The sequence below is a fragment of the Coffea arabica genome, chromosome 5c (genome assembly GCF_036785885.1).
Source record: "Coffea arabica cultivar ET-39 chromosome 5c, Coffea Arabica ET-39 HiFi, whole genome shotgun sequence".
NCBI classification, from domain to species: Eukaryota; Viridiplantae; Streptophyta; class Magnoliopsida; order Gentianales; family Rubiaceae; genus Coffea; species Coffea arabica.
The window spans coordinates 45,666,422-45,675,172 of NC_092319.1; the positions used below are offsets into that span (position 1 = coordinate 45,666,422).

The 8,751-nt window shown below is 35.7% G+C and overlaps 2 protein-coding genes across 2 annotated transcripts; both read right to left on the bottom strand.

Annotated features, from left to right (window-relative positions):
• Positions 1-1,677: 1,677 nt before the first annotated feature.
• On the bottom strand, positions 1,678-4,518 carry LOC113687626 (protein trichome birefringence-like 41). The gene is made up of 5 exons (XM_027205193.2): positions 4,265-4,518; positions 3,216-3,387; positions 2,671-2,855; positions 2,398-2,556; positions 1,678-2,225 (listed from the first exon to the last, which is right to left on the bottom strand). Exons 1-5 carry the CDS (start codon positions 4,495-4,497, stop codon positions 1,928-1,930), a joined length of 1,047 nt encoding a protein of 348 aa, XP_027060994.2. The 5' UTR covers positions 4,498-4,518; the 3' UTR covers positions 1,678-1,927.
• Positions 4,519-5,957: 1,439 nt separating this feature from the next.
• LOC113687627 (protein trichome birefringence-like 41) lies at positions 5,958-8,026 on the bottom strand. Its single transcript, XM_027205194.2, has 5 exons — positions 7,645-8,026; positions 7,295-7,466; positions 7,012-7,190; positions 6,747-6,905; positions 5,958-6,305 (listed from the first exon to the last, which is right to left on the bottom strand). The coding sequence occupies exons 1-5, from the start codon at positions 7,872-7,874 to the stop codon at positions 6,005-6,007; spliced, it is 1,041 nt and encodes a 346-aa protein (XP_027060995.2). The 5' UTR covers positions 7,875-8,026; the 3' UTR covers positions 5,958-6,004.
• Between the last annotated feature and the right edge of the window lie 725 nt (positions 8,027-8,751).

Genomic DNA, 8,751 nt, shown 5'->3' on the forward strand with positions numbered 1-8,751 from the left:
ACAGATTTGTTAATAGATGCATTTGAACTTTTTTTTTTTTTTTATGCCATTCATTGTTTTGACAAACCAGGTTAAAATCACATTATGGTAAAGCTAAAACCAGGTTTAAATCAAATTTATTGCTTTAACTCGTATTATATTCTCTCTCTCGGATAACTCAAAAAAAAAAAAAATTGATTGCATAAAAATAATAAAATGCATGACTAACTCCCTCTCTCCCATGCAGGTACACAGGTAAAAGACCAAGGAAGCTATTGTTAGCAAATAGACAGTCGGAAGCGGCAGGCAGATCAGAGGTAGGGCGATCAGATAGTGGTAGTTCTTGGAAGCATGTCAAACGTCAATTACTTGATGCCAATTTCTGCTGCTACTAAACTGTTAATGATTGCAGCAGCGGATGTAACATCCAAGTATTTAATATGAAAGCAAACACCCCAAAAAAAGAACTATTAAAGGAAAAGGATATCACTGTTTTTTTTTTTTTTTTTTTCGGGGAAAAGGATATTTCTTGAACTTACTAGTAGCCATTTTTTGTTTTACGTAAACTAATCAAAACTAATTGTACATAATTTGAGCAATGGAAAGAGAACCCAGATGAACATTTTCGGTGAGGTGATTGGTCTTTCGTTCAGTTTGACTAACGAATGCCTAGTGAATACTATTTCAGTAATTCGATTTTTTTTTTTGGAAAAGTATAATTAATTCAAAAAAAAGTCTAAGTACAGGAGAGTGCATTAATTATGATTGCATGTGTTAATATAGTAAGTTATGCGTAATTTAAGTGTGACAATGACTGCATAATTAGGTACACATTAGAAAAATTCTTCATTATTAGGCATCTAATCATCGGTCATCCTAAGAGCAAATGCTCAGAAAAAAATTAGTTGTTTTTGGGGGTATTTTTTAAAAATGTTACTGTAGCAGAGTTCTTAGAGTATATTTTGGGATATTTTTAAAAAATATTTTGGAATATTTAAGAGTAGTAGAGTTTTTAAAATATATATAGGGATATTTTTTAAACATAAAAAAAAATTTAGACTACTTTTTAAAAAGTATTTGAAAAACTAATTTTTGAAAAAACAGAGGGATCCAAACAGAGTCACCGACTCTGTTTTTGTATTTGGTTACTAAATGTTAGAATTTTGACTCAATTTATGTGCACCAAGGACTAAGATTTTTGTAACCAAAACCATTAGATATTCATTGTCTTTCTACTCTAGGGATCATTGAAAATCTGGTTACTTAATTAGATTAATACGAATACAAAGAAAATCCTTCCCAAACAAATAATATCAGCAAATTCATTGGGTCCCCGGCAACCATCGAGCAGAGCAGATGACTTGAGGCCGGCAAACATGATCATAAAAGCCTGTTTCCTGCATATGCATTCACCGTTTGCTGATATTCTTCGAGCTTCGAAGAGGTGTTTGCTGATAAATTTTAGAAACCAACTTTAATTCACGACATTAGGTGCAAAATACACCCAATCAACATTAGGTGCATTACTTACTCCAAAAAACTAAATTATCGATCAGATTTCGATGCATGCAATCACATGTCATGTTTTCTAGTTAATGTTAGACATAACAACTCTAACTAAATTTCCTAATGTCCTCACCACAGTAATGAATTCAACCAGCAATTAATGAGGACCTGGGAAGGATTATCTGTAGCTAATTAAAGATGACTTCAAATTTTGGGTATCATTCAGCCACCTGTCAAACAACTGATTGATCATTGGTCTATTAAAATACTTTACATATGCAACAATTCCTCAACCAAACCGCAAAACTATTTGTTTTTATCAAATTTCTCAATTGAGGAAATTTCTCAATTGGTAATCATAGTTGCATTCTAGACACATAAGTTTATTAGCTAGGTCCAAAATTTAAAGGCAATCACTTGTCTTGCTATGACATGAATCGTTCTAGAGAAAAATGTTGTACAGAATCTCATTCCAGGCATCAGTGACTCCGGCTACACACCAATGCAAGCAGTCCATTCCAGTTCTTCCAAACTCGCCATAAGCAGATGGATGTGCATCTTTGCGAAATTGCGAGAGGTGTGTTATATCAAATAATTTGAAGGCGGGGTTCTTGATCTTGCTTAATATTTTCTTCTGTATACCTAAACCCCACGGCAAATTTCCGTGGTATATCGAACCAAGGACCGGCTTCGTCTCCCTACCGCAGTTTCTGGTGTGAGGTTCGTCCCATTCGCTGCCACTGCTTTGACGGATGATTACAAGATATAATCAAACTTGTAATTCAGATTAACAAAAAAAAACCCCATTCGTAACACATCAAATGAGTATGGCAACATTAATCTAGTACTACTTTCATTATGAAAGTTCTCTTGGCACAAGAAAGATATAGTAATTTCTTTTAGGAGACTCACTTGTAATGCGCCGGAGAGAGGGTTTGAAAGAAAACCCTTGTTTTATTAGGATTAACAGCTGCATCCGCCCATCTAGCCCATGTCGTGAGTCCCGTCTCCAGAGCAGCTAGCCGGTCCATGTCTTTCATTATCTTATCTCCGAGTTTAATGAAATCCCATCTGCGATTACACATAAAAAATCTGTTCAATTAATGTTGAAAACAATATTTAATTTTGCTCAAGCTAAGAAGCGTTATGGGTAGATCATTTAACAGACGGGATTTCAGTACTAACGGCTGCTTAGATCGTCTTCTGCCCCACCAAGCAAATGTGTTGAAGACGAGCACGTCATTTACCAGCCAATGACGGGCTTTCCCGGCAACTGAGTCCAATACTAATACCCTACCAATCTTGTCCTTGTCTCGTGCCACATCCACCAAAAACAGATTTCTATCAAGCTTTACTTGAACTTCATAATCCTGCAAAGGTTAAGATAATTGATGGGCAGAAGAAGTTCTTCGTTCCGAAATTTAGCACGTAGTGGAAAGGAGGATTTGCGAGAATGGGAAAAGAAAATTTCAAATTGTACGATCCTATGAATGATTCGATTCGCGATTTTGATAACATTGCTCTTGAACGTTTCTTTGGAGAACATAATCAATTGGAGTTCAATGCAATGTTGAACAATTAATTTCATAGACTTATCTTGATCATTTCATAAACTTGAATTTTTTCCCTTTTTTTTTTTTCCAAAATTTGTGCTGAGTTTGATTTCTCTATTCATAATTTAATTCAACAAATAAACGAGTCAAGTTGTGCTACAGGATAAGCTTACTCACCAAAAAATGTACTACGGAGATGTCGCCTGATCTCATCTCTTTGTACTTGATTCCGGGCATTGATGTGTACAACAAGCATAATAACGACTGGTATTGATTCCGTGATAAAGAATCACCCACAAACATGATGCTCTTCCCTTTGAATCTTAGCAAGAAGTCCGAGCCACAGAATCTGCAATGCATCGAATTAATTTCACATTTTAGACCACGACTAAAATATTTTTCTGGTTGAAAATTTCCAAAACAAAAAATGTGTTCTTTGGTTCACAAGATTGCTGATTAGACTCAAGATATCATTCCTAACAAGTTGCCGAGAAAATCAGTCAATGGAAAGGACACGAATTAAGTAAATTAATCACAGTGGAACAATTTGCTCCCCATGAATAGAATTGTCTTTTTCGGAGTAGGTTTCCTCAATCACCCCAACGTTAAAGAACGAAAATTTGATTTTTTTCCCCCTAAGAACATTCTGGTCTATTAGCTCAAAATTTTACGGAAAAATCATACTCTTAGTTACTCAAAAGACATCAGCAAATCCCAATTGAAAAGGGGAGGAAAAGGAACATTCAAGCACACTTCCAATACTAACTTGTCAGTTAGATCACAGATGCAACAGCTCATTTTTTCAAGAACCAGTAATATGGTTTCTGGATGCACCAATTCAGCTTCCAAAATAAAAAACTCTATACAACAAATTCCCTCGCTCGAGATTAAATTTCTTAGTTGTCCATGTAGCCGCGACCCAAAAAAGTTTTCTTTTTAGCTAGGTGCCATTTTGGCTTTATTGCCGGTAGTATTAGAATCAGCATCTACATTGTTGCTAATTAAAAATTGTAAGAACGATCGAAATTAATATTCTATCAATTCCATGTTCTTGCAATGAGAACTCATTACACCGATACAAGTGCCTATGATTAATACTGCAATTGTACTTTCATATGCGATCGTGCATGCATTGCAATGTTAAAATCATTCCAATCATCCAAAAGTGTTAGGAACCAATACGCTCTGATGAATGAATTGATGTTGCCTATACATAAAACTCGTACCTTTGTAATTGACAGTCTTGCGGTTGCCACCGGTATTTGAGGTACATCTCATCCGGTCGGCCATTTCTTTGGCAGTTGAATACATGCTCTATAAAGGGACATGTAGTTGAGTTGTAGTGTGGGTATGATGAGTCAAACACCCAACTTCCATTGAAGAAGTTGCAGTTTTCTGCACTTGTGACTTGGTGTATGTGAAGAAGATGGAGGAGGAGATACAGAATTACAAGTTTCATCGTGATGGTTGAAACTAACAATCCCTCTCTTTCTCCTATATCTATATTGGCTTTTGTTTCTATATCTCTAGTCGTGGATAACGTGGATTTGTTCGTTTTATTTTCTTTTGGGTTTGCAATTATTTTACATTTCTTATTGTAAGGAGACTTGTGTCAAAGACATTAAATACTTTCCAAACAAAATAAAGACCATTATTTAATGCAGCCTCGACACTTTTCTAGCTAATGTTATGGGTTTCGAGGCAATTTAGAGAAGAAATTAAAAGGGTGTATCTGTTCATTTATTTGATCACCTGAATATGATAATTGATGCTCTAATTTATTAAAGAGTACATTGTTGTATCTATCATAGGCAGTTACTATATTAACGGACGTGGGGGGGAGTATCAGATAAACCCAAGATCAAAAATAACTGAAAATTCGAAACAAAATGCGGAGCATGACCCATGAGACGGAACCAAATTAACCTGCGTATGTGGATATGGCATTCCCGACTAACTGTTCAACAGATGGACAGTTCACTACCAAAATAAGAAGAATATATTTGTGATGAAGTTGTAGTATTTAATTAGTTAGGAAAATATATCTAGGAATGTTTATAGGGCTTTTTAAGCCAAGCTTTGTCCAACACGAATTCGGTCTATTTGAGTTTTTAGATGTTTGATCAGAGGTTGGTTCATTAAAACTCACAATCTTTATGTTCAGTTAGAACTGAAACATAAACTAAACTATATGATACTCGAAATTGAATTCAGTTTAGCAAGAGTTTGTTTAAACTTGATTCACTAGTTAACCAAATTAAACTTGAATAACAGTACTCTATATTCGACGAACTTTTTAAGTTCGGTTTGAGTTTAGTTTGGTTAGTATAAAATCAAATGGCCCGAGTTTAGCTCATTAAAACTCACAATCTTTATGCTCAATTAGGATTGAAAGGTGAACTAAATTAGTTGACACTCAAATCAAGTTTAAGTTGGTGGCAGTTCGTTCGAGTTTGATTAGCCAACTAATCAAGTTAAACTCGACCAACACTGTATATTCAATGAACTTTCAATTATTCACAATAGAAAATTGCACCAATTGTCCTTCCTATATATTCCAACGGTAAATTTTATTTGTCACATCTAAACTAAAATATTTTACTTTTTCACAAAATTCATATGTGCACCTTTTTGCTAAAAAATGCTCGTACTGAGCAACCAAATCAATCAATTACTACTTACCAATTAATTTGCTAGTTGCAGCATTTGCATAAAACTTATTTCTATCGCTGGACCTGCATACAACAACTCAACCAAATATACACGTACGAATCATTTTGGTTTATTTAATTGACACAAATTAATTGGTTTATTTCTATTTAACGCTCATAATTAGTTGCATAATTGATGGTTTTGACAATAAAATATGGTTGCTGCTCCAGATTCTCTCAATGGTTCATGGCCCGAATTTTATATCATTTAGAATTTGATGTTATTTTTTTTTTTCCGAATGAATTATTAACTAATCATGGGATGAACAGAAGATTGTACAAGATTTCATTCCAAATATCAGGAACACCCCCTACACACCAATGCAAGCAGTCCATTCCACTCCTTCCATCCTGCCCATAAATGGAAGGATGTCCATCTTTGCGAAACTGCGAAAGATGTGTTATGTCCAACAATGTCACCGGCTTCTTGATTAAGCTCAATGCTTCCTTCTGCAACCCTCGAGCTGGCGGCAAGCCTCCCGGATACACGGAGCCTAGCACTGGCTCCGTTTGGTCTGCACAGTTCCTCGCTTCGGGTTGGTTCCAATCCCTGCCACTGTTTGTTGCCAAAATAAGCCCACAAAAAAAATTCACCAAGACATTCTCAAAAGTAGAATTTTTGTAACATAATCGCAAATACAGATTAATATGGCCTAATATGAATAGCCACCAGCTACATGGTCTAGTTGAAATCGCGTCCAATCCTGAATTTAAAAAAAAAAAAGGGGAGGGACTAAATCCGCACCCCTCCATCTTAAATGCGCATACAACGCAACTTTTAATACTTACGTTGCAAGTTATCAATGCTCGTGATAGAGGTCATTAATGTATTAGAGCTGTGGATTTAGACTGTAGTAGCGTAGATTTAGATAGTTCCAAAAAAAAAAAAACAAATTGATAATTAACATTTACGGAACATAACAGTTGAAATTTTGGATGCAAAAGGATTATGTGGAAAAAGTTATAATAAGCTATAGATATATAGTAAGGTACTCACTCGTAATGTGATGGAGAAACCAGTTGAAAGAACACCCTGGTCTTAGCAGGATCCATGTCGCTGTCTACCCACTGACCCCATGTACCAAGTGCCCTCTTGAGGGCAATATTTCGGTCGATGTCTTTCGATATCTTGTCTCCCACTTTAACAAATTGCCACCTAAAAATGAAATTATAAAATTCACCCGGTTAAGATGCATAAAGCTTCTCAGAGATGGAGTGATCAAAGAGGTGCAATTGGGATGGAAGAGAATCAGACTACTAACGGTTGTTTGGCTCCCCTGTAATACCACCATTGGTAGGTGTTGAAGATGAGCACATCATTCTGTCTCCATAGGTTTGCTTTCTCAGCCACTGAGTCTAGTATCAACAACGTACCATTCTCTGTGGCTATCAAATCCACCAAAAATGGATTCAAATCGTACTTCACTTTTACTCCAAAGTCCTAATAATGTCATTAAAAAAAAAAAAAAATTAGCATCCAGGGAAGTTTAGAAGTTTATTTATTTTTTTGAAACACTTTTTTAATATATGACGGATTAACTATACCAAAAATGTGACGGTGGAAATGGAGCCAACTCTGGTTCGATTATACTTTATCCCGGGCACCGATGAGTGTAGCAAACATAGAATTGACTGATACAAATCTCGGGATAAAGAATCGCCTACGATCATGATACTTTTTCCCCCAAATTTCTGCAAGAAATCACCGCCATCGAATCTGCACTTGAACAAACGTGTTCCATTCCACCGTGGTTATCTTATTATGTATTCGGTTAGAAATTTCAAATACGAATGTATGAGAAATATTATAGTATCCTCATGAGCTCCTAATTCTCTATTTCTCTTGTCGCTGGGACTAATTTATGATCCATGCATGTACAAACATATATGTGTACCTTGCCAACCGGCAGCCCTGAGGTTGCCACCGGTAACTGAGGTACTTCTGGTCCGGCCGGCCATTTCTCTGGCAGTCAAACTCACGCTGTATGAAGGGACATGCGGATGAGTCGTAGAGTGGGTAGGATGAATCAAAAACCCAACATCCATCACTGAAAAAGTTGCAGGTTGCTGCATGGGCTTCGAGGACATGAAAAGCAAGAAAGAGAAGAAAATAGATAAGCAACATTATGCTATAGAGAAAATTTTGTCTCGCATGCTATGTGTGTTTGCAAGTATTTATAGCCGTATGCAACTAATGAATTGTTCAACACATAAAGTCTTCATTGCCAAATTAATAAAGAGAAAATCTTTCATTTGAAGTGTGGACACATTTCTCGAGTACTTGTTATTTGTTTTCCTTCTCAGCAGAGGATGATAACGTATTCAATTAAGAAGAAAGGAAATAAAGTTCACTTCCCTTTTTTGCTCCTGTTTCCAATTTTTTGCTGACACATGGATTCAGTAGTTGAATGAATGTAAGGAACGAGATATTGTGGCATTGTGCAGCATATATTTATACATATATATATAAAGAAAAGGAAAGATATAAAGCAGAGAGATAGAGACTGAGAGACATCATCTATAGAAGAAGTAGCTTAAAGAAGATCTGTAATTCCGTGCTTTTTTATATGTAAAGTGGTAAATAAATACATGCGCCCATGCTCTTGCAGAAAATTTCAGTGTCAAGGGGTAGAAATTCATATCATTGCCATAAGAGCTACGTATCCCAAAATTTGATATTTATTTCCAGAATCATAACAAATCTTGTCAGCACCAGGCTTGGCCTCTCTTCCTGCCTCAAAACAGAATCACATTCTAATCCATTTTCCTTTGAATGAATGTGGCTATAACAAAATTAAGAACAAACCATTCAGCGCAAACTTCTTTATTAGTTTTTTTTTTCTTCTCGAAAGTTATTAGTTTTACCGAGTAAATGGCGCAAAAGATCACTAAACCTAATTTTTTTTTTTTTTTTTTGGGTCCAATTTAATTGTTTGTAACGTGACGTGCGCGACATATGCAACAGGGGATTTGTGAAACATAAAGCTCCACCTTTTGTCAGG

What these genes read in the sequence shown, in the direction of transcription:
- LOC113687626 (XM_027205193.2), bottom strand. Translation starts at nt 4,497, where the DNA reads ATGAAACTTGTAATTCTGTATCTCCTCCTCCATCTTCTTCACATACAC. An exon ending in TCTCCGTAGTACATTTTTTG is followed by an intron (nt 2,856 to 3,215) that starts GTGAGTAAGCTT and finishes TAACCTTTGCAG; the next exon opens with GATTATGAAGTTCAAGTAAA. An exon ending in CTCTCTCCGGCGCATTACAA is followed by an intron (nt 2,226 to 2,397) that starts GTGAGTCTCCTA and finishes CCGTCAAAGCAG; the next exon opens with TGGCAGCGAATGGGACGAAC.
- LOC113687627 (XM_027205194.2), bottom strand. Translation starts at nt 7,874, where the DNA reads ATGTTGCTTATCTATTTTCTTCTCTTTCTTGCTTTTCATGTCCTCGAA. An exon ending in CAGGGCTGCCGGTTGGCAAG is followed by an intron (nt 7,467 to 7,644) that starts GTACACATATAT and finishes GTTCAAGTGCAG; the next exon opens with ATTCGATGGCGGTGATTTCT. An exon ending in TTTCCACCGTCACATTTTTG is followed by an intron (nt 7,191 to 7,294) that starts GTATAGTTAATC and finishes TGACATTATTAG; the next exon opens with GACTTTGGAGTAAAAGTGAA.